Raw genomic sequence first — 23,904 nt, 5'->3', positions numbered from 1 at the left:
TACTCAATAAGTGACGGATTTTAATTGAAGATAGGATTAATGTAGAATTGTTCACAATTACACGCATTATTTTCTACTTTCTTAATACCGGTTCAATTGCGTGTCTTTCTAAAGGACGACGACCTTACCCAAAAAAAAAAAAAAAAAATGGCTGTCAAAAGTCTCTAATGTATATGATTTAAATTTTAAATATATATTGAGCATTGACCATCTAGAAAGTTATGGGAAAAAAAACAAACAAACAAAAAAACCCCCAAAAAGGAATGTATAATGGTTGAATTGTGCTTGATCATGACTCTAATACTAAATTTTAAGCCCCTTGTAAGGGATACTCTTGTTAATTTGACCCCTAATATAAGCGAGACGATCTTGCAGCAATCTTCGGAGTTTCATTTTCTACTGTATAATGTCACTTTTAATCTAATGAAGAAGACTAGTTAACACATCAATTCGGTTCAAAGGTAAGAAAATATGTAGACTTCTATGATAAGATACCAAAAGTCTCCATTGACCGAGAGTACTTCTTAATTTTGAACCGTTAAATTTTTTTTCATTTTTTTTACATTTACATATTTTATTTAGTTTAATGCACAATCACCATTTTTTTTAGTTTGTTATTTAAATAGTATTATTTCTCTATCCTTTCATATCTTATTTTGTTCTTTTTTTTTTTAACTGAAGTTTTGCTTGTGAAGCCTTTTTTCAAAACAAAAAAAAAAAATAGATACAAACAATGAAATAAAAATCAGTAAAAATGAAATAAAAAAACAAAGTAAAATGATTAACTTTTACAAAAAATAAAATAAAATAAAATCAGTAAAAGATACAAACATGAAATAAAAAACAAATAAAAATCGTCATATAATTAATAGCAAAGAAAATTTAACATTATATCAATACAACTTTTTGAAATAGTTATTGAAAATTGAAAATTAGAGGTTTTTTTATAAATTTTAATATAGCAATAGTTTATAATTTAGGATATAACATGAGTCTGTGGAGGGAGATAAAAACTATATAATTAATCTAATTTTTTAATTAAATTAATTATATGATTAAATATGTCATGATTTACCTTTTTTGTCATGGTAGGTGAGGATTTTTTGTCACAAGAAAATTTAAAATAAAAAAAAAAGTGTGGAGAGTAAAAAGAGATATTTAAATAGAACCACCCTATTAAAAAATGCATGATATATATTCACAACACATTAACTATTTGCCGTTGAATGTTCTGCTTTAAGAACATGATATGATCCCATGTAATGATAGGGTGTATATTCTTATCTTACACGAGTTTTTTAGCTATATATTAGTCATTGTCAATATATTTCTTTCAAATTCTAGAAAGACTATTTAAACGCCTTTTGAGAGGATCTTGCAAGGCCGGTGTGCATGCCTGAATGGCCAACTTTAACTTGATGTTCCTAGTTACCATAAAATTACCCTCATTTACTTAATTAAAGTGTTATGGTGAAAAATGGTCTTCATCAATACTATGTCCAATAATGAATATTTTAACTTTTAGGAGAGGAGAATCCAGTTTGTTCATCAAGTCCAACATGGACGTCCTATTAACATGATTTTCTGGTACAAGAATATATTCAAAGGCTTATAATAATAATAACAATAATAATATTATTATTATTACTATTATTATTATTATTATTATTTGTTTGTCAGGAATGGACGGCCTAGTAACATGATTTTCTGGTGCAGGAATATGTTCAAACGTTATAACAATAATAAAATAATGAGAGTTTCTCTGATAGTCCCTGTAAAAATGAGACTATCAGTGTGTTTTACTTTTTAACTGTCAGATTTATATTAAAATCTATCTATTTTGTATTTTTTTTAATATGATGTGATTTTAACCAGATCTAACGGTTAAAAAGTGACACTACGGGCAGGGAAGGACAACCAGAAACTTCCTAAATTAATAAAATAACAATAATTAATTTTTTCCATCTTGGATGATTTGGAATCTCATTATATATATGCTTTCTCCCTACATCTACTCAGAAGTGGATAAGCAAACGACAAAGGGAAATAGATCTATAAACACAATAAGCCACATGCACAATAACTATATATAAGTATGGGTCCATATTGTTTTATTAACATCAAGCAATAAAAAGTTGTGATAACGTTTTATTTTCTTCTCTTTATAATTATTGTCTATAGGAAAACTCTCTTTATTATTCTTTTCTCTTCTTTATCAACCAAGTATAAAAACAGATAACTTATACAATACATGGCAAAATTTGTCTCTTGCTTCTTGTACAAACAGAAATAATGCAAACAAAATAACATTAAAAAAACAAAGACAATTAAATGTGCCTTGAATGTGTACATAGTATAATAATGATTGTTTTGTTGGAATTTATTGATGTTAGAAAAAGGTTAATTTGGGGTAGACAGAGCAGCATATACTCTTATAATATTAGAGAATCAAATGTGAGGCGAGGAATTATTTGATTAATCATATTGTACCACAATCGTATGTTAATAATATTTCTCTTAAAACAAGAATCAAGGCATATACTTTAGGACATAACAACTAACAAATAAGGCCGGGATTTTTTTTTTATGTTTCCAACGAGATGCTGACCTGTTATAATAATCAATCTTTGATCTCAACCAACCAAAAAAAAAATGCAATTAGCGTTTCTAAACTCACTTAAATTTTCTATTATCTTTGCATATGAACTATAGGGAAAATCAATCAACCATTAAAATAGCGCCACATTGCATTGTGACATAGATTACGATTTCAAGCAACAAAGCCCATTTAGAATAAATAAACATCAACCAATATAAATCAACCCCTCAAAAACTATAATATTCTTTTTATATTGTAAATTATTCTTTTTATATTTTTCTAATAGGTATAAATCACTTAAATTTTCTATTATCTTTTTATATGAATTATAGGGAAAATCACAATCAACCAAGAAAATAACGCCCACATTGCATTGTGACATAGATTACGATTTTCAAGCAACAAAGCCGATTAAGAGTAAATAGACATCGACCAATATAAATCAACCCGAAAGCAAATCTCATCTTCCATTTTCTTCTCTCTTGGCTAATTTAATTCTTCTAGTTATAACACATAATATAATTACAAGAATAATATATTATGGGAGTTTTCACTTCCTCAGACGAGTACATTTGTCTAATTCCTCCGGCTAGGTTGTTCAAGGCTTTGGTCCTTGATTCTCACAATCTGATCCCAAAGATCATGCCACAAGCAGTCAAGAGCATTGAGATTATCCATGGTGATGGAAAGGTAGCTGGAAGCATCAAGCAGATCAATGTCGTTCAAGGCATGTGACACAAATTAATAAATTGCTACTACTACTCCTTATAGTATATATTTGTATATTTTTGTAAAATTAACCCTCTTTTTGTTGACTAACACTAATATGAGAGATAGTCAAGTTTGCGAAATTATTTTTTTGAACTAGTATGTACAACGTTGAACGTAGATTATTACAAGAAATGCCTAGTGTAGTTACTATTATGATTGTCTTAACTGATCTCAATCGGTCGTGACTATGAATCCAACGTGTCGTAATTGTCGCGTTTGATGTCGTTCGAAACACTAGTTAATAATTGTGTGACATGGGCAGGCCAAAGCCAGCTTAGATCGGCGAAGATTCGAGTCGACGAGATTGACGAAGAGAAGTATGTATACAATCACAGCTTGATTGAAGGCGAAGCGCTAATGGAGAAGCTCGAGTGCATTTCTTATGAGGTCCAATTTCAGCCAACCCCGGAAGGTGGTAGCAAGAACAAGATGATTAGCAAGTACCACACCAAGGGTGATATCGAGCTTAATGAGGCCATTAAGGAGGAGATCAAGGTTCGCAAAGACAGGGCCTTGATCATGTACAAAGCTGTGGAAGCCTACCTCATTCAAAATCCTGAAGCATATGCTTAAAAAGTGCTTTCATACATAATGTGAGACACGCAAATAATGTTTTTGGGTGTCTTTGTTTGAGAGTTTTTCTTTCTTTCTTTCTTTCTTTTTTTTCTTTTTTGCTTTCCTATCGTTGTTGTTTTCATGAATCCACAGTTAAACAAAGTTAATAATGTACTTTAAGTGCCCGTTTAGTTCGCTGATTCAAGTTTTTAATTCGAGTTGAGATGTGACTTTATGTGAGAATTTTTTACTGTAGTAAAAAAGTTAAATGTGACTGTTTCTAAGAACTTTTTATTATAGTAAAACTCAAATTTTAAATTCAAATCGTTAAAATGAATGGGACATGTATCGCCATATAAGATGGATTTTCAGTAGCAAACGTGGGGGAAAACATGATTTGTGTAAACAAGTATCTATAATTTGACTAGTTTGATCCGTGGTCCTAACTTGGGTCAGAAGGGCAGCTCTAAACAAAATTTGGGTCAGAGCCCAAAGGGTTCAGGATGGGCTTGCATTCGTCCGTCAACACCATCTCCATGTAGGCCCAAAACTACCATATGAACCATAACGATCATGGAATGGGAAAGTCCATAATCTACCTGTCTAGCAACTCACAAAAATTTAGTGCGAAAAGGATGAGTTTTTAATAGTTACGTTGAGGGGTTACCTATTAAATATAAAAATTTAATGATTTAATAAGAATTTAATTTTATTAATTGTCATAGTTTGGTCAACTATCTAATTTAGTACAATTGTTGGATTAATTGATACCCACTTATGAAAAAATATTAAAGTAATCATTAAAACCACACTGATAATTAGGCTTCACTTTTGAAGTTTGCTTTTTTTTTTTCTTTTAATAAAAGCATATAGATTGGTTCTTTAATGTTGCGGTTAGAGAATGAAGTATTAATGGTGAAATTGTATCTATCCCAAGAGGTCAAATCTAGAGGTGTAAGTTTGGGCCGCGGGGCTCGGTAGCCCAAAGAGAAATTTCAGGCTGGCCCGGCCCGGCGTTAAAAGAAAGGGGGTCAGCCCAGTCCGGCCTTAAGCCCAAAAGGTTTAGGGCTTGTCTGGCCCGTTCTGAAATTTTATAAGATATTTTAAAAAATCTTTAAAAATATGATATTCGGGCACGCCCAGCCTGGCTCGGCCCTAAAGGAGGGAGGGTCGGCCCAACCCGGCTCTAAACCCAAAAAATTTACGATCAAATCAGGCCCGAGCCAACAGTAACAAGGTGATTTGAAGCATTAAACAAAACTCTTTAAAGGCTTAAAAAGCAGCACTTGACCTGCTATTCTTATAATTAGAGACTGCCAAAATTGACCCAACAAATTTTCTTGTCCACCGTTCTTCCCACCTATTAAAACGACATTAAAACTTTTTGGCGAGTTAATCTTTAATTATACATCTTCCCATGAACGAAATGACTTCTTTTTTCAATTTCATGAAGGCTGATGTAAAAGTGACCGTTATGTAGTCATTTTACAAATAAAAATTTTTTAAAAATTTATTTTACTAATAAAACATTCCTATTAAGTCATCTTTACAAAGAGCTCGTAGAAACTTAGACAAAACATGGGGTAAAAAAAAAACCATAACAGAATATGTGATTTTGAATACAACTTTTCAGGAACCTGCACAACAACCCAATAAGCGCCGTCCATGTGCAAAAAAGCATACAATTTCTCAAAATTTCTTGGAGGCCTTTATTCAAGTCTAATTTAAGCAGCTACAGAAGTTTCAAAAGGCATTCACGATGGCTGAAACTCTTGACTGATCATAACTTTTGAGAAAACCCTTGCCTAACTTGTACATTTCAAAATCAAGCTTGTTATATATATATATATATTTTATATATATATATAACAAGCTTCCAATATATTTGTTCATCATAAAAAATTAAAAACGCAAAAATCATGGGTGTTTTAAGCTTGGCAGAAGATTTTTCATGCCCAATTGCGGCGAGCCGCATCTTCAAGGCTTTGATGGTGGATCAGAAAAATTTGATACCAAAGCTCTTGCCTCAGTTCATAGCTAGTGTTGATGTGATTCAAGGAGATGGAGGAGCTGGGACCATTGAACAAATTAACTTCACTGAAGGTAAGCACTAAGCAATATATATGAGAACAAAATAGATGACAATAGATATTGTACTTAGTTTTTGGTAGTTTTTTAGGTTTTCTAGCGCTTTTTCCTCAAATCTTTCTTACCCTCAAATGTGATAAAGTCTTATAGAGTGTCCTAAATTAATGAAGGCCATTAAGTTGAGTTCAAAAAAATAAAAACTAAGGGCGCATTTGAAACTCATTTCAAAATAATTTTATTTTTTTGTATAAAAATGAAAATAAAAATAAAAATGTTTTTAATCTCAGACAGAAATTATTTTTAAAAATGTGTTTGGTAGTTTTATCAAGAGATTGTTTTCAGTATAAAAAATAAAAAATAAAAAAAAACTCATTGATATCTCTCTCTCTTTCTCTCTGCTCGAGAGAGGAGAAAACGAAAACAAAAAATGAAAAACGACTAAAAGTCATTTTTCATTTCTCTCTCATTTTACACTAAATTAAAAATTCATTTTCATTTTCATTTTTTATCTTTATTATGTCAAACGCCGTTTTAGAAACGTTTTCATTTTTTTCTCGAAAAACCTGAAAAATAAAAATGTGATCAATTCCAAACACGGCCTAGAATTTTTCTGATGATGTGGGAGCATGTCACGTTAAATTGAGGCATTTCCATCCAAATTTTAACAGTCAGTCATTGATTTGAGGCACTCTTCTTTATACTAAATTAATCATCACGAAATAATCTACCAAAATCAAAAGTTCAAGTTGCAACTTACCAATTATCGCAATAAATTCTAAGGCCGAAAGCGCCAAATGCCTCGGTTTCTAATTAGCGTTCTATATCATGTTTAACCGATTTCGCTTTTGTCGGTCTATTAATTATGCATGCAGCTAGCGAATTCAAGTACGTGAAGCACCGAATCGACGAACTCGACCATGAAAACTTTGCATGTAAGTACTCTTTGATAGAGGGAGATGTATTGGGTGACAAGCTTGAATCTATTGATCATGAAGTGAAGTTTGAGCCTGCTGCTGCTGATGGAGGATGTGTGTGCAAGATAACAAGTAAATACAACACCGAAGGAGATTTCTCGGTCAGCGAAGAGGAAATTAAGGCCGGCAAGGAGAAGGCTATGGCCATTTTCAAAGTTGTGGAGTCCTACCTTCAGGAGAACCCTGATGCTTATGCCTAGATTGTGTCTTGTTGTCGTTTGTCGTTTGAGCTTAGGATATTATGTTGTTTGGATTGTGTAAAGACAATAATTATATTTAGAACCACATATAGTTGCCGTGATCTATATTTGTGGTGTGTAATACAAAACTTTTATTATAAATTAATGAAAAGATTGATATTCTGTATATTAGGGATTGAATAAATGAAAATTACTCGAAGAAAATCTCATTATACATAAAAGAGTCAACAACTCTTGTGATAGTACTTTTTTTAAGCGGTCACGTCACGGCCTTTTCTCCTTCTCCTTTTTTTCTTTTTTTTTCTCACTTCTTTACTTTTTTATCTTTTAATTTTTTGCTCTTTATTTTTTTACTTTGTGAATTTTTTCATAGTTCAACTTTTACATGAAATTTTTAAAAATAATTTTTGCTCGCTTTACTCCTATGAAAGTAATTTCTTTTGCATATGTTTCTATTTAATTTTATTTCTATCAATGGTTAGAATAATTGTCTTCAAATCTATCCCTACTTAATTGATTTTCGTGTAATTTTTGTTATATTAAAAGTTATTTTTACACCTTTTTTTTTTTACAGTGCTCCTACATAGCACTTTTCAGGCTACCATGTGGTAGCCTCCCACCCCCTCCCCACTCCCACCCTCCTTATTTTTTTCTTTTTTACTTCTTTTTATTTCTATTATTTTTTAAATGCTTTGTTCCTTTATTTTTTAGTTTGAAATATTTTTTTCTCTGGCTACAATTAATAGATGTAACTTTTAAGGAAACTACGTGTATTTTGACACGATGTTAAATTTATAAAGTTATTTTCCACATACATAATATGTGGCTCAACTAGTAACAAATAGTAACTAGTAAAAATAAAAAAAATAAAAAAAATAAAAAAATAAAAAAAAACAATTGGCACTAAAGAAACGAGCAAGGAAAGAAAATTCGTGAAAAACGACAGTAGCTGGAAACCGTAAACTAATAGAAAGCGGCAGGAAATAATAAACGATATCAGCGAGAAAAACGACAAAAATATGAAAAGGAAACAAAAAGAGCAAAAGAGACTAGAATGGCATCAACTTGCAAGACGTCAATAATCGGATTGAGGACAAGTAACATAAGACGCCTGCAAGAAAAACAACATCATCACCTATCGAAAACGTAGAAACAGAGAGACCGTGAAAATATTGAAGAACGACATGTAACAAAGACGACAATATCGCAAAAGCAAAAATTAACTTTAAAAACGAAAATAAAAATTAAAAATAATTAAAAATAAAAAAAGGAACAGAAAAGGCAAAAGAAATCAACTGGAAAAACAGCAAATACATCACAAAACGACGTGAAAATTTAAAATGACAAAAAAACCTCAAAAGCTAAGCTCTTTTAAAATGACAATAACATGTAAACGACAGGGAAACCAACATTAATGTAAGAGTACAATGAGCGCGTTTGAAACTCGTTTTAAAATAATTTTATTTTTTGTATGAAAATGAAAACAAAAACTTTTTCAATCTCAGAAGAAATCATTTTTTAAGACGTATTTGGTAATTTATCAAGAGATTGTTTCAGTATAAAAAAACAATTAATATCTCTGTCTCTTTCTCTCTGCTCGAGAGAGAAGAAAACGAAAATAAAAAATGAAAAATGATTAAAAGTCATTTTTTATTTCTCTCTCATTTTATACTAAACTAAAAAATCGTTTTCATTTCCGTTTTTTGTCTTTATTGTGCCAAACGCCGTTTTGTAAATATTTTCATTTTTTCTTTATTAAAAAACGTAAAAAATAAAAACGGGATCAATTCCAAACACAGCCAATATATTCACAAACAACTACGACGTCATAATACTTTAAAAAAATAAAAAACCAAAACCACGACGTCATATTATAATGTTGCAGCTACAAAGAGGCGTTCTTGCACAATGAGAAATAATTACCATCAGTGTGCTCAATCCATCTTCATTGGTGAGTGAAGACTCTGCGGAAGCCATATCAACCATAAACTACACAAAAAGAACAGTTTTGGTTGATGATTCTACTCACAAGAATACCTCAACAAAAGCCTTTCTGATGCTTTTTCACAGTCCATCGGTGCATATATAGTTCCAAACTTGAGAAAATCTTAGAACTCAGTAGTCTCAAACATATGTTAAGCTAGGGAATTTCTCTCTTATTTTATTTATTGGACAACCACCAAAAAATTAGAAAAGATAGAGGGTGTTCAAACCACATATAAACATCCCAGCAGCCCGTTAACTTAGCGATATTGGACAAATTCACAATCTGACACTTATAAACGCATTGTGTGAATAAAACTTGTGTGATTATTAGTTTTCTTGAGCAATTGACTGCTCAGTGTTTTAGCTTGGAATGAGACTTTTCATCCTATTTCACTAGTCACTATGTATTTCCCAAACCTCAATGGTATCAAACTACACAAGAAGTGCTTAAACATGACTTGCTTTAGACACAGGACAGCTCTCCTAAACTCTTCTTTCTCCACATTATTTTTCTTTCCTGTATATACCAAGTAATCTACCGATTATTGTGTTCCAAATGAAATAATTAACAAGTAACTTGTCGTTTTTCAATTAATAAGTCTATTCATAGAAAAAATTGTATTTTCTCAACTAAAATTAACTACACATTTGCCAAGATTTAGGGCTTGTTCTTTTGGAGTTTAACTTGAGTATAATTCTTGAGTTGAATTTGAGTTATAACTTGAGTTGAATTTGTAACTTGAGTTTGTGTTTGGTTGTATACATTTGAGTTATGGTTTGAGATAAGAATCTTTTTGAGTTTGTGTTTGAGTGAGTCAAAACTTGAATTTGTATTTAGATAGTATTTTAATAAAAACTCAATGCTGATGAAAAATTTTAATAGGGTATATGGGTCGGGTTTTATTCATCTTTTCGTTGTCAACGCATAGAAAAAAAATCATCTCAGTCAGAATTAAAACGAAAAAATTATAGCATTTTTAAGAAAAGAAAAAATATTGTTCATTAATTTGAGTTCGATTTTCTGAATTCGAGTTGAAGGGGAAACTTAAACTCGAGTTTTAGTCCTAAATTCGAGTTTGAACTCGAGTTTAAACTTAAAAGAACATGAACTCAAATAAAGTTGTAACTCAAGTTGCCTTTTTTTGAGTTTTTCACCCAAAAGAATAAGCCCTTAGTACCCCAGAAGATTGATAGATAATTGAAATACCTAGCAATGCCATTCCATATTGGCTTTAGCCAAGCAAATCTTTCTTAGTTGTTATATGGGGCAAATATATGTCCTATCAGTATAGAATCTAGAATAAACAAAGTCATAAGTTTCACCCCTAATTAATGAACAGACAATACACATAAGTTTTATTAGTCCAAGCTAAGCATCTTTTTATCTCAAAGGAAACAAATGTTAATCAAGTCTTTCTCTTTCTTTTTCTTTTTCTTTTTTTTTCTTTTTCTTGTTTTGCCTAACTAGGAAAATTAGCTCAAAATTTTTCTTCACTCTTGCATATTTTTACTATGATTTCTTGCCACCATGTTCAAACAAGAATGGCAATTCAAGGCATGGAATGCCAGCCTGTAATATTGACAAATTTGTTGTGATGCCAAAAAGAGAGCTAGTCAATTTACCTTTCTTTTTGGTAATGCACTTTGTTTTCACCAAAGGCCTCTAGCCTCTCAATAATTTTCTGCTGCTGTTTTTTTTTTTAATTTGTTTTTGTATTTTTTCTGTCATATTCAGAAGATTGTACATATTCTTTTCTTCTAACCAAAGAAAAAAAAAAAGAGTCCGAAAAATTCCAGTAGAAACACTAGAATTCATCCAAAAATGCACTGAGTTATACCTATTGGTCCATTTTTTTATTTATTTATTGTTTTTATCCCAGAGGTCGAATTCGTATTGGCTCTTTTTTGACTTTTGAGTATGAATATAAAGTTTCGGGTTATTGCATATGAAAGGTTTAGTTTGTCCTAAAATGGCATAATTCTTTCCACTCACTCATGCAATAAAATTAATCAATAAAATGGATGGAAGCTATAGTTTCTATGACAACAAAAATTATACCACTTTTGTTTTGCATATTCCAAAAAAAAAAAAAAAGGACCACGAGCTATGAAATATCAATTATTAATAGAAAAACTAATTAAATAGAGATTATGTAGTGCTTTTTAGATCCGACCTCAAGTATAGGCTGGTTCTTTTTATATTTCAATATTTTAATTTTTTTTTTTTTTTGAGCTTTTTCTTGTTCCCACTTTGTACTTACAATCATAAAAATAGTTACACATTGGAAGCTGGTATTTATATAGAAACAAATTTCTAAATGCACCAAAAGATGTATTGTTATGCTACTTGCTTAACTTGAAAATAAACAGATCATACCAAAGAAGAAATATCTCCATAAAGGACCACTATCAAAAAAAAACAAAAAAACAAAAAACAAAAACTTTTAATTAACGGTACCAATTAAAAGGCATCTAAAACATAAACAACTAATTATTGAAATCTACTTTTTCAGCAACAAAAAAAAAAACAATAATAATAATAATTTATGAAATCTACTCTCTTTTGCAAAAGCTCAACAATAATGTTAGTGACACATGGAAGGTTTTTGATGGTTGGAATTTTAAGTTGACTTTTCTACCAACTTGGTTCTACCCTTTATCTATTAGTTGTACACCATGTTTTCGACGATCAAGTTCAAAGTTCTAAAGATTGGGTAAGATCATGTCCAAAGTATCAAGTAATTTTGTTTGTGAAAAATGGAATCTCACATTGAGAAAAGTTACAAAATGCCCTTGTCACAATTTCTTCTTTGAGTGAAACTTTTTGAATTGTGATATTTGACAATGAACCAAGACACACAACCAAATGAAAATTATGCATTAATTGGTTTGAAGATTCCTTAGTAAGCTGCAACCAGTTTTGAGTCTTCTTGGTTAACCATTTCAGTTTTATCACCTAAACTTAGGCCAAATTCCAACAGTAGGAAAGAAATATTAGAACAAAAGCAGTTTCATTCCATATCACAAAATGAAACAAATCCCAATTCATTAGCTAACATATGATAAGATTAAAGATGAGAGTGCAATTATTAAAAAAATCCCAATCAAAGAATCTAATTTACAAACTTCCATCAACCTTTTTATGGAAAAAGAGAAAGAAGGTTTGTGCCTTGCAAAACCCAATAGATATGCATCAAAGAAAACATAACAATGTTTATCGTTTTTTATATATATCTAGAGTGATCTTTCCTTGACAGAAAAGGATTCCATGGGAGTGGATATCCTTACAACCTCAAAAGCTACTTTGATTGTTTTTGACTGATGGGAAAATGTACAAGAAAATAGTCTTTTTTCTATCTTTAAATTCTTTTCCATGGTCGGTTTTGGATATCCTAACATAAACAAATTTCCCCTCAATTATGTATGTCCATCTTATCATAAAGCAAAAACATACAATAAAAAGAAAATTCCTTTTAGCTCAAACTTGCAATGTCCATACCAAAAAAAAAAATATATAAAATAAAAAAGACCCTTTTGAGTTTTGCTCTCTCTCTCTCTCTCTCTCTCTCTCTCTCTCTCTCTCTCTCTCTCTCTCTCTCTCTCTCTCTCTCTCTCTCTCTCTGGTGATCAAGCACCAATCTCTCTTCCTCACCCTTTCCCTTTCATGTAAAGAGATTCTTTGCATGCCCCACATCTTTTGCCTTTCAAATATTCCTTCCAAGGCTTACACAAAATAAATGCCTCCACCTCTTGATTCTTCAATACTACTCTCCAACTTCTTCATCTCCCACCAAAAGAAAGAAAAAATAAGTTTTTTTTCTATATTCCCTCCATTTCTTCCTAATGGTACCAGAATTAGAGGTATGTGCTCCTCCTAATAAATAACACCATCTTATTCTTACATAACGAGAATTTTTTATAGATTTCCTTTTGATCATCTAATGCAGAAACCTCGAGTCACGGAGATACAGGTCCGAATGGACTGTAATGGGTGCGTTCAGAAGATCAAGAAAGCTCTTCATGGAATAAATGGTAAGCTTTTTACATAAATATGGTTTTTTTTTTTTGTCACGTCAAAATCTATGCATTCTTGATGACCTCCTCAAGAGTACTACTTGGTGCAGCGGAATTCGGTACTTGATAAAACAAGAAAAACTAACAGAAAACTTGATAAGATAATTATGAGAATACTATTACTTCCTGATATAATATCCTAAACCAAAAGGCAAACTATTAACAAAAGACGATAATTTGGGCATGTCCTAATTTTCTTTCTCGTTTTGTTTTGCCCCCACAGGTATATATGATTTGTACATTGATTTCCCTCAACAGAAGTTGACAATAATTGGGTGGGCAGATCCAGAAAAGATTGTGAAAGCAATTAGGAAGACAAGAAAGATAGCCACAATTTGCTCCCACACAGAACCAACACAAGAACCCCCACCACCAACCGATCAACCTGCGCCACAAGAAGGTAACAACACCAATCCTAATGAACCACCACCACCCCAAGTTGCAGCCAACCCTCCACCGTCCGAACCCTCCCCACCGCCCGAACAGGCTCCCCCGGCCGAGCCCCCTAAGGACCAGCCGCCGCCTGACAACCCGCCGCCAGAGCCACAACCCTCCCCTGGGGCTGCAGGCCAGCCTGCAGCCTCAGGACCGAAAGATGTGGGAGGTGTTCATGTCATATACCATAACCCACCTGATTATGGCTATAGGTATAGCTATGGACACCATGGCTATAATGCGTACTGGAACAAGTACCACAATAGCCAAGGACACCCACAAGAGGGACCAGTACACGTGTCACCGGTCCCGGTACATGTGTCACCCGTCCCACCCCCGCCGCAGCCACAGCTGCAACCGCAGCCGCCGCAACCGCAGCAGCAGCCGCAGCCAGTCTATGTGACACAAAGCTACAACATGCACACACCATCGCCTTATGTGACAGAATATGAGTATGTCAGATCACCACCAAGACCACAAGCGCATTACTACCCTAGAATGGAGCGGATGTACAACAACTATGATTATGACCAAAATCAGTATTATTACTACAACAATGGGAGTACTAGCAGCAATGGGAATATCACGTCCATTTTCAGTGATGAAAATCCTAACGCATGTAGAATAGTGTAAAACAAAAAAGAAGTTAGGTGCTAAAACGGAGATAAGTACTGTTTATTATGCCTCCAAAGGGGTGATGATGAGGAAGTAATTAATCAAGTTTTAATGGGGGATAAAAGTAATTACATGTTTTTTATGGGTATAGTAGTGGTATTTTTTATTAAATATTATAAGCATGTGGGTATGTTTAAAATGGGAGGAATTAGATTCCATGCTTGTTAGTGCTGGAAGAATAGATTCTGGATTCCACTTGTGAGGAGATCATCAAGGCTATTATTGTGACTACATGCTGCCTGGAATTCATTTTGTGTAAAAAGAATCCATAAAATTAAAGCTAACTTTGTTCAGGAACCAGACTAATTTGTAGCCCTTCTTTTGGTTTTTTTATGGTCTCTCTCTCTCTTTTTTTTCCCGACCTTTCTCCACAAATGTCGGTTTTTCTTTTTATAGAATTTATTGGGAAGTTTATTCTTAAGCATCGAGAGGATGTTATATTTTAAACATGCATGAATGCCATCCGACTAATAAAATACGGGTACGTAAAAGATAATTAATTAAAAACCAGCTCTACAAATATTGGGGAATATATGTAAGATTAGAAACGTAACCTTAATTGTTAATTTATTTGGACGGCCTGAAGATTAAATTATTGAGGAAAAATAATTAAAATCATCAGAATTGGACGTGTTAATTTTCTACTAACAATCAAGAGCAAATAAAATGAAAGAAAAACCAAACAATAATACATAAAATTATATAGTAGTTCACTCATAATGTGCAAGTAACGTTCACTTTCGGTCATGGCAGAAAATCACAATTGAATCATACACCTCATATACTTCTCATTTTGTATTTCTCTATTAAACTCATACCCAAAATCAACAACCAAAATTATACGTGTGAAAATTCCATGTAGCAACACTGCATCAAGACAATAATTAAATTCCGCATTCATAATTGATATCTCAATCTTTGAGATATTTAGGCAATATACCGTGATTTTTAAGGTTGGATTGGCTTTTGTCATGGGTACTAAAACTATTACAAAATATACCACGGTGACATCATTTAAATTTTGTGTACTAAGCACAATTATATTTGTACTTTTGTATATTTCATTCATTATTTTTAGATTTTGCAAGAGTTTTGTGGTTTTTCATGTATGTATTTGTGATTTTTATGGATTTTACGATTTTTAAGTATCTTTGGCTTTGGTATTCGCTACAATAGTTTATGTTTGATGGCATATATCAATCCAAGCTTAAAATTTGTGGTGTTGCTGTAAAGAGCCCTAAATCTTTTAAGTATGACGGTTAAGGCTTTTCTATAAGAAGATCACGATGAAAACTAGGTTCAGGATGAACAAACGACAATGTTTGAAAACGGACGATGTTCTTGCAATACATACAGTAATTTAAGAACGATAACGTTCTATGTGCAACATTGAGTGGAGATGAGAATAACGAAAACGACGGTAATAGAAGCCAAAATATCTTTAAAACGAAAAAAATCTTACAAACGACATTAAGTTAAAAGACAAATGTGGCCTTGTTTTTTTCAAAACTCAAGTCACAACTTAAGTTCTATTATTATAATATTTTCTCTCAAAAAAATTTAAATTTAATTTTTTCGCTACAGGGTTTTTCCTTTACATATAAGAACTCAAGTTCTTAATTTGAGTTGTGAAACAAACATGCTATATGTATTTTAAGAAACCACAATGACATTAGAAACGACATTATTTCAAATAATTGAGTCATACAAATAAAAACAACAAAACTTGAGAAAACAAAACATTATCATAGAAAAATTGGGGACAAGTGTAAACATCAATATTTTATAAAAAACGACAATAATCGGAATGACAGTCAAATAGATGAATATATCTCATAAAGACAGACAACTATTTTTTAAAACGACAACATATTCCACACAACAAACAATAGTTATATTGAAAACGACAATGTATCGTACAAACGGCAGGGTTAATAGAACTATGATTGATATTTTTTTTTTTTTGTCCTTTTGGCTAAAGAATAGAAATATGATTGACAGCGTAGCGAAAACAACGGGAAATCCGGCTATACAAACGATGACATCTTATACAAACGACTAGAACTTAATAAACAACGGTACTTCAGAAAAAAACGACATCTGACGATGCATCAAAATCCGGCGTTCCGTTTTACTAGGAATACGGAACAGCAGTACTCATGCAAACGAATAAAAACGTTTTAAAATCTCAGCACCATACAAACAACGGTGATTCAATAAAGAAAATAAAAGATCTCATATGACAATATTTACAATTCAAAAAAAAAAAAAAAAGATTTTACCAGCGACGTTATCTGCTAAAACCAACCACATAAGCATGAAAAACGACAAAAAGATAGAAAAATGGCAATAAGTTAAAAACGACATCATTTTCTAGAGACAAACTACTGTAATTTTAGAAATGGCACACGACTATAAGAGCATTGCAATGCTATATTATGAATTCAATATTTGAGCTCAAAATACACTCTTCAATATAATGTCATTTATTATGTTAAATTTTTCATATGTTATAATTTGTGGTAAATTTTCAATTAAGTATAGCACATGTCAAATTTGATATTTAACTCCTATTGATTGATATGTTTATTTTTTTATTTGACTGTTACAACTTTTACATTTTTAAATTATTTTAAAAATAAATTCTATTTTTACAACTTTCAAAGCTTAATAATGATAGGAAAAAATAAATTTAGCATTTTAAATAGCATTATGCATTAACGCATAAATAAAAATAGCAATGCCCTATCATACTGTTAGTGTTAAATATACAATTGACATTAACATTTACATTCGAGATGGTCTAATACACAACCAACATAGCAGCTACTATTGAATGAGAATATTTAATCAAAACAATGCGGCCCCAACACTGCTAGGGGTGTACAAAAAAACCACTAAAACGAGAAAACCGCCCAATCTAAATCAAATCGAACTAAATCGTTAATTATTTTTTGATTATTGGGCAATTTGGTCGGTTTTTAATCTAGTTTTTGGGTGGTTTGGACTCCTTAAACCGCCCAATAATCCCCCTAAAAGTATACAAATATAATTTTTTAGTTTTAAAATATTTTATATTTATTTTAGTTTTTGTTGGTCATAATAAAAGTTCTACACTTATAAAATACACTCCATCATATTTTTGTTGATTTGTATTAATGCTTTGAATGGTGAAACTTTTTTATGAATTATTGATAGCATTTTTAGTCTTAAGCTCAAACTGTCCAAACTAAATCGCCCATACCGTTTATGAGTGATTTAGTTTAATTTAGTTTTTGTCAAAATTATCAAACCGCCCAAACTACCCAAATAAATATTTTTGGTTTAGTTAATAGTTTCTAAAAAAATCTGCCCAAACCGACTTCAAACACCCTTAAACACTGCATTCTTATAAATGACACTAACTACAAACAACGGACAAGATCTATCAATCTATCACAAAAACGACAACCTCTTGGATCAGACAGTAGAAACAACGACAAACATCGTAACACGGCAACATGCCTAGAGAAAAACCTTGTTCAAAGATGAATAGCCAAATAAAACAGCAAACGATTACTGGATTTTTTAGAGCACAACAGAAATAAAAATGTCATTTTCCATTTTCTTTAGGAAAAAAAATAATAAAATAAAATAACAATGCAATCTCTGATTTGACATCTTAAAATTGAAACGAAAAGTAAATGAGAGAATAAAAACCTTTTCTCATAACATAAATTCAAACCAAGAACAGAGGTGCGTTTGGAATTAGTTTTTGATTATTTTTTAAAACATTTCTTCATTTTTTTAAGACACGAAAATAAAAATAATATACAAATTGTGTTTGTTTAGCAAATATTTTGAAAATAAAAACAAAAACAAAAACAAAAAATACTGTGGATGATTTTTATGAATGAATTAAAAAACGGTTAAAAATTATTTTTCCTTTTTTGTTTTCATTTTTTAATTCTTATAAACAATATTATAATATATTAATTAATAATTATAACCAAACACGATTTCACTTTTTTATTATACTTTAAAAAATCTCTTAAGAAATTAATAACTAAACGTAATTTCATAATCAGTCTCAAAATAATTCTTAAAACAATCTTATTTTTACTTCCGTACCCAAAAAAAAAAATCATTTCGAAAATATTAACAAACGGGCCCTGAAATTTGAAACAATCCATTCACAACGTAAGTTCTTTTTCCTATACTACAAGGGACGCCATTGACAAATTATTCAAAAAAAGTTACCTTTCAATATATATATATATATCAATATCATGTATTAACAGTAAATCAGGAAACTCGCCTTTTAGAAGAGATCAAGAATCTAAAAATCTTTTGACCGCCTTTTTTCATATATCTTAGCAATAAGATCGACATCAAAAGAGTTTACACAGAACAAGCACAAGTTTCTTCAAAAATTGCTTGTTCTTCAACAAATAATATACACCAATAGACCTATTTAAGAATTACATTACAGCCAAATATAGAACAGAAAACAAAACTGTAATTTATCTGAATTAGCAAAATCCAATATCTTATCCATGAGAAGAGGAAGCTAAACAAAATTGTAGGCTACGTACTCGATGAGAACGAACAACCAGCTAAACCGCACGTTCAGAAGCTTAGTTGCAGGCAAGCTCGCTATTAGAACCTTTCTTAAAACCCGAAACGAAGGCGTCCTCGTGAAACTTCTTTAACTGCAACACGGAATAACAAATAACCACCTGAAATCAAGCTAGTACATTTCCACATCACACACACCACAAAAAAAACAAAAACAAAAACAAGCCAAGTAAGATACAGTTTCTTTACTTTTCGTCATATTACAGCTCTTTTTTACGGACACACGTGCGGTGATGCATCACCGGCAGTGATGAACACCAGTATTCAGTACCCAAGATATAATTTGTGTAGGAAATATGTCGACTAGTGTGGCTAAACTCACACAAATGAATTTACCTACCTAGTCATCTTCACTGCTTATTTCAGATTCACTATCTTCTTCCTTGTAAAGAACGTCATCTACTTCTTCATTTCCGTCATCGTCGCTGTCATCATTCTGGTTTTCTTCTCGTGTTAATGGTGTTTCTGGATGTGCTGCTTTGTTAATCTGCTTAAGGACACTTAAGAACACAATCAAGATACCAATAAACTTCACATAGATAATGACATTATGCAAAGAATTGGTAGTTACTAACCTGTGCTATCACGAGTTGCAAACGACCCGACAATTGTAACAAAGGTTCGATAGCTGCCCCTCTAGATTTGCAAACCTGATTGGAGAAACCCACATGAAAATTTATGTCATTTGCGGTGCGAAAGTAGGCTTTGATCCACTGAAGGCAGTGTAGCAAAATGGTTTTCTAGAAGCTCTATTTTTAGCATACAAATGAGAGAGGAAAACATAATCTGAAAGAAAAAGTCAAAATGTTCGGAGTCGTACAGTAATAACAATACTTCGTCACATATTACCTTGATCAAGGAATTAAGCGTCTGAGTCGCTGATTCTTCAGACATGAGATGGCGACTATGATAAACCAATATGCTATAGATCCATGGTATAACAGTCTTTCCATTATACAACCTATTAAAGGAAATTGAACGAAGGGGGGAAAAAAGAAAAGAAAAAAAGGTTTAAGTCCGAACGCAGAATATTCTCCAAAGGAATCATAATCAATTAAACACACATATGAAAGAATTGAAGTACAAGAACAAACCCTGACTGCCACATAGTCAACAAGACTCTGAGTAACTTGTAAGCATCGGTAGGTACTTTCGACAACACAGCTGCCTTCATCTGGTGAAAAGGAATTACCAAAACATGAGTAAGTTGACATAATGTTGTCCCCAAAATTCCTCAAAAGAAAAACAGTGGAAGAAAATGAACCTTCTTTTGTGGCATCAGCGCTTCAAGGTTAATGCCCTCAAGTACTGCAGAGTTTTTCATGGACTTTGATGTAGTATCATCTGTTTCGCTAAGTAGTCCTAATGATCTCAGCCGGTCCTCCATGCAGATTACTTCGGTATCAACTTCCATTACTGCAATGTCATCTGCACACCCAGCAGAAAATGAGCAAAAGCAAACAAGGTGGCACACAATCAGAACAATGTTGCACCAGAACACATTCAGGAGTATTCCCAGAGAAATCCTTGGAAGCATGTTTACTTTCTTACCTTTGCTCTTCACAAGCCCATCTGCCATTCTCTCACCATCGTCAACACCCAAAGTTTCGTTTCTATTCCTTCCCTCAAAAACCTTGGGAATAGGAAGTAGAGCGTCCTCAGCATTTGCACGGTCCAGGGCGACAACTGATAAAAATAAAATAAGAACACAATTTAGCTACAATGCATGACCAGAACTGTTTATATAGAACTATAAAAATTATAGAAGCATAGCAACTTTTGACTTTAGGGTACGATAGTGTTGAAGGAATATATGCTAACAAGAATTCAAAAAATGCTAACAACAAAGAGAACTTTTGCAGAGGCCCATACAAGAAGAAAATGTTTCTGGTTTTAACAAATTTTCGGAAGATTGTGAAGTCACTCCAAGGAATCATAATCAAGCCTACCTCCACTTTTCACATCTCGTCCTTTCTTAGATTTGACGAGTGATTGGGTCAATGGCAAAAGGACCCCATCACTAGAGCTGCTCAATTTGATGTCTGTGCCGTAACACACCAAGATTTTCTGAAATGATGGCTTAACTAGTGATCCATAAGCAACAAACACCTGCCCTGAAGCAGGTCTGAAGCGAGTTCAGCAGAACCTTGCAGTATTGCGGCGAATATGGTAGGCAATGCACCCTTGTAACTTTTAGAGGAAATTTCTTCATATGATATTGATATTTTTGTAGGCTTCGCATTCCGTAATTGCTCAATATTTTGTCCAAACCAAAAGTAAGAAACACCATTTTCCGATATGGCCAATATGTATAGACCAGCATCGTCATCTCCACTGTTCACACACCTGCTATCTATGAAGACGGCAGGGTGCTCCATAGCGAGAACGCAACTTGCTGATTGATTTTTGCTGCCACCAACACTCCAAACTGCAATGTATCTTTCACTGACTGCAGATGAAAGAATGTATTTTCCATCTTCACTAAATATCAAACAGCGAACAGGTCCCTATTGAATAAATGAGAAATTTCAGCAAATGCATAGAGAAAGAAGATATGGCCCTTGGACAAAAATTGCACTTAAATTTTAGGAAGAAAACAAGAAATGATATAAAGACAGAATATATAACTGCAAAGACTCACTGGATGCCCAGAGAACTTCTGCATCTTTTTGTGATCAGAAGAACCAAATGTCTTCAATTGCCCAGCTGCAGTTGCTATTACACTTCCATCTGGTTTAGAGACAACACCATGCAATAGATGTATCAGAAAAGCAAAAAATAACACATTCTATCAAAAATAACACATTTTTATGGGACCGTCTGAAGTCTTTTCACATGATCCATACATGAAACAAAGGAGATTGCAATGAAAAGAAATGAGAAATGAGAGCGACTATGTTCCCCATAACACTTACCATACTTATCCACAACCAAGTATGATTAAGAGGAGTACTCATAACTAGAATTTTCAAACTAATTACAACCTAGTTAGCCTATCGAGTTAAGATTGCTGACAACTTTGGCCACTGGATTCTTGGCCACAGTTTTCAAAATCCACTATAAATTGTTCGAATTTACATAAGCCAAAAAACTGCATCTCATACATTGAACCCAGTACAATACACTCTCGGACCATATGTTATAAAAGAAAACAACATTTAAGCAAAATACCATACTGCTAAAAAAGCAAGAAAAGGAGACACACCAGGAGAAACAGACATAGAGGATAAAGCTTTTGTGGAAGCTTTGAACTTCCCCAACAGGTTTCCTGTCAAGGGATCAATTTGACACACCATCCCATCTGAACCTGCCGTGTAAATACACGAAACGTTTCTAGAAAACGATATGGCACTAACACCCCTGCATATTAACCAAGATTTGAGCTTGTTCAATCAAACCTCCCCAATAAAACAAACAAAACCCATTTTATTTAAAAAAAAACAAAAACAAAAACAAAAAACTAACCCAGGATGGCAATCACTAACTCTCCACTTCAACTGCCCAGCAGACACATCAAGTGCCAAAACGTCGCCGCTTCCTGTCCCTAGAATCAACAATGAGCTCCCGAGCTTCCTTTTCTTCTGCTGCAACCATTTCCCAATATTAAAAAAAAATAAAAAAATAATCTAAACTAAACTAAACAAAAATCTAGTGACTTTTTCTTGTGTTAAAAATAAATAAAAAATAAAAAAAACCAAGACCTTTCTTTCCAAAGAGAACCACTTCATGCACGTATAATCAACAGAAAGGTGTCCTCTTTCTCTTTCTGGTTTCGCCAATAAGCTCGTCTCTTCTGATCCTACCATGTCCGTGAATTCGGTCTGGACTTGACCCTTCACTGTGTCCCATATCTAAATTGAAAAAAAAAAAAAAAAAAAAAAAAAAAAAAAAAAAAAAAGAGGAAATTAAATTCTGAAACAACCCCAGCTCTCAGTTCATCAAATGAAATGGATAAACGACAGGGGAGGAACCGGAGTACCTTAATTCGACCATCCCCGGCGCTGATGGCGAACAAGTCCATGGAAGGACTAAACGCCGTCAAGAGGTCTCTGATATCCGAGGACCCCATTTCTTGTTGTCGTTTTCTCCCACCAGAGAGAGAGAGAGAGAGAGAGAGAGAGAAACTGACTCAGCTGAGAGACGGCGACGGAGAAGAGAGGAGAGGAGGGAAGAGAAGTAAAACCCCTGGCTGGGTTTTTGTGCGTGTATTACGGATGCGTCGTTCTCTTAGAAAGACAAAAAAGGGCCTCCCTAATGGACCTGGATCTCTGGGCTCGGACATTGTTCTTTGGGCTTGTCTAAATATGTAAAACGACATATTTGTGAACGTACGACAGCATTTATTCAAACGACGTCATACAGGTATAGTCCTGCTGTACGACGCATTTCGATAGTACGACGGTAGTTTTAACATACGACATCCATTTTTATCATTTACCGACGTTATTGGTCCTCACTAATCCATTTTTATACAACTATACGTTTGGAAAGTTTAATCACAGGTGAGTTAGAAATAATCTCAGTCATGTTGAAAATTAGCAAAAGTTTTTAGAATATCTTATCTTACAAATATTAAAAATTTAAATCATTATATAATCATTAATAATTTTGTAACATAAAAATCATTATAATAATTACTGGTAATTTTGTTATTCTTAAAATATTCCAAAAGAATTCTTATATTTCAATTCACTTTTTGAAATATTCCATATAGTGTAATTTTTACATAGATAGAAGTGGTACGGCCTAATAACTAGAGTCTAAAAGTGGCAAGCCTACGACATTTCCCGATGTTCTCTTTTTCTTTTTTTTTTCTTTTTGCAGTATTATTTCTCCTTTTTTTATGTCGACGGCAATGTTATATTGTTTGCATGAACGACATTGTTTTGTATATGGAACCATCTCGTGTTACGACATCATTTCATTCATA

General features: G+C 32.7%; 4 protein-coding genes across 4 annotated transcripts; 3 read left to right on the top strand and 1 right to left on the bottom strand.

Moving 5' to 3' along the window:
• Positions 1 to 3,139: 3,139 nt before the first annotated feature.
• On the top strand, positions 3,140 to 3,943 carry LOC21385291 (major allergen Pru ar 1). The gene is made up of 2 exons (XM_010095825.2): positions 3,140 to 3,330; positions 3,640 to 3,943. The coding sequence occupies exons 1-2, from the start codon at positions 3,140 to 3,142 to the stop codon at positions 3,941 to 3,943; spliced, it is 495 nt and encodes a 164-aa protein (XP_010094127.2).
• Positions 3,944 to 5,844: 1,901 nt separating this feature from the next.
• On the top strand, positions 5,845 to 7,187 carry LOC21385290 (major allergen Pru ar 1). The gene is made up of 2 exons (XM_010095824.1): positions 5,845 to 6,028; positions 6,886 to 7,187. The coding sequence occupies exons 1-2, from the start codon at positions 5,845 to 5,847 to the stop codon at positions 7,185 to 7,187; spliced, it is 486 nt and encodes a 161-aa protein (XP_010094126.1).
• A 5,770-nt stretch (positions 7,188 to 12,957) lies between these two features.
• On the top strand, positions 12,958 to 14,667 carry LOC21385289 (leucine-rich repeat extensin-like protein 3). The gene is made up of 3 exons (XM_010095823.2): positions 12,958 to 13,034; positions 13,121 to 13,205; positions 13,471 to 14,667. The coding sequence occupies exons 1-3, from the start codon at positions 13,017 to 13,019 to the stop codon at positions 14,313 to 14,315; spliced, it is 948 nt and encodes a 315-aa protein (XP_010094125.2). The 5' UTR covers positions 12,958 to 13,016; the 3' UTR covers positions 14,316 to 14,667.
• Positions 14,668 to 18,750: 4,083 nt separating this feature from the next.
• LOC21385288 (WD repeat-containing protein 43) lies at positions 18,751 to 23,174 on the bottom strand. Its single transcript, XM_024164097.1, is given in 14 exon segments — positions 18,751 to 19,048; positions 19,315 to 19,461; positions 19,550 to 19,624; positions 19,824 to 19,935; positions 20,069 to 20,148; positions 20,239 to 20,402; positions 20,526 to 20,660; positions 20,924 to 21,113; positions 21,116 to 21,481; positions 21,616 to 21,704; positions 22,180 to 22,334; positions 22,440 to 22,555; positions 22,676 to 22,825; positions 22,954 to 23,174. Coding segments are annotated over 13 exon segments (1,869 nt in total). The 5' UTR covers positions 23,044 to 23,174; the 3' UTR covers positions 18,751 to 19,048.
• Positions 23,175 to 23,904: the final 730 nt, after the last annotated feature.

This window comes from Morus notabilis, unplaced genomic scaffold, assembly GCF_000414095.1.
Source record: "Morus notabilis unplaced genomic scaffold, ASM41409v2 Scaffold2243, whole genome shotgun sequence".
NCBI classification, from domain to species: Eukaryota; Viridiplantae; Streptophyta; class Magnoliopsida; order Rosales; family Moraceae; genus Morus; species Morus notabilis.
Note: the sequence above shows the minus strand (reverse complement) of the source record. Positions and strands in the feature narration are given on the sequence as shown.

Bases quoted from the DNA above. Each gene is read 5' to 3' on its own strand.
- LOC21385290 (XM_010095824.1), top strand. From the start codon at position 5,845: ATGGGTGTTTTAAGCTTGGCAGAAGATTTTTCATGCCCAATTGCGGCG. The intron at 6,029-6,885 runs GTAAGCACTAAG...TTATGCATGCAG, and splicing joins ACAAATTAACTTCACTGAAG to CTAGCGAATTCAAGTACGTG.
- LOC21385291 (XM_010095825.2), top strand. From the start codon at position 3,140: ATGGGAGTTTTCACTTCCTCAGACGAGTACATTTGTCTAATTCCTCCG. The intron at 3,331-3,639 runs GTGACACAAATT...GGCAGGCCAAAG, and splicing joins ATCAATGTCGTTCAAGGCAT to CCAGCTTAGATCGGCGAAGA.
- LOC21385289 (XM_010095823.2), top strand. The intron at 13,206-13,470 runs GTAAGCTTTTTA...TTGCCCCCACAG, and splicing joins AGCTCTTCATGGAATAAATG to GTATATATGATTTGTACATT.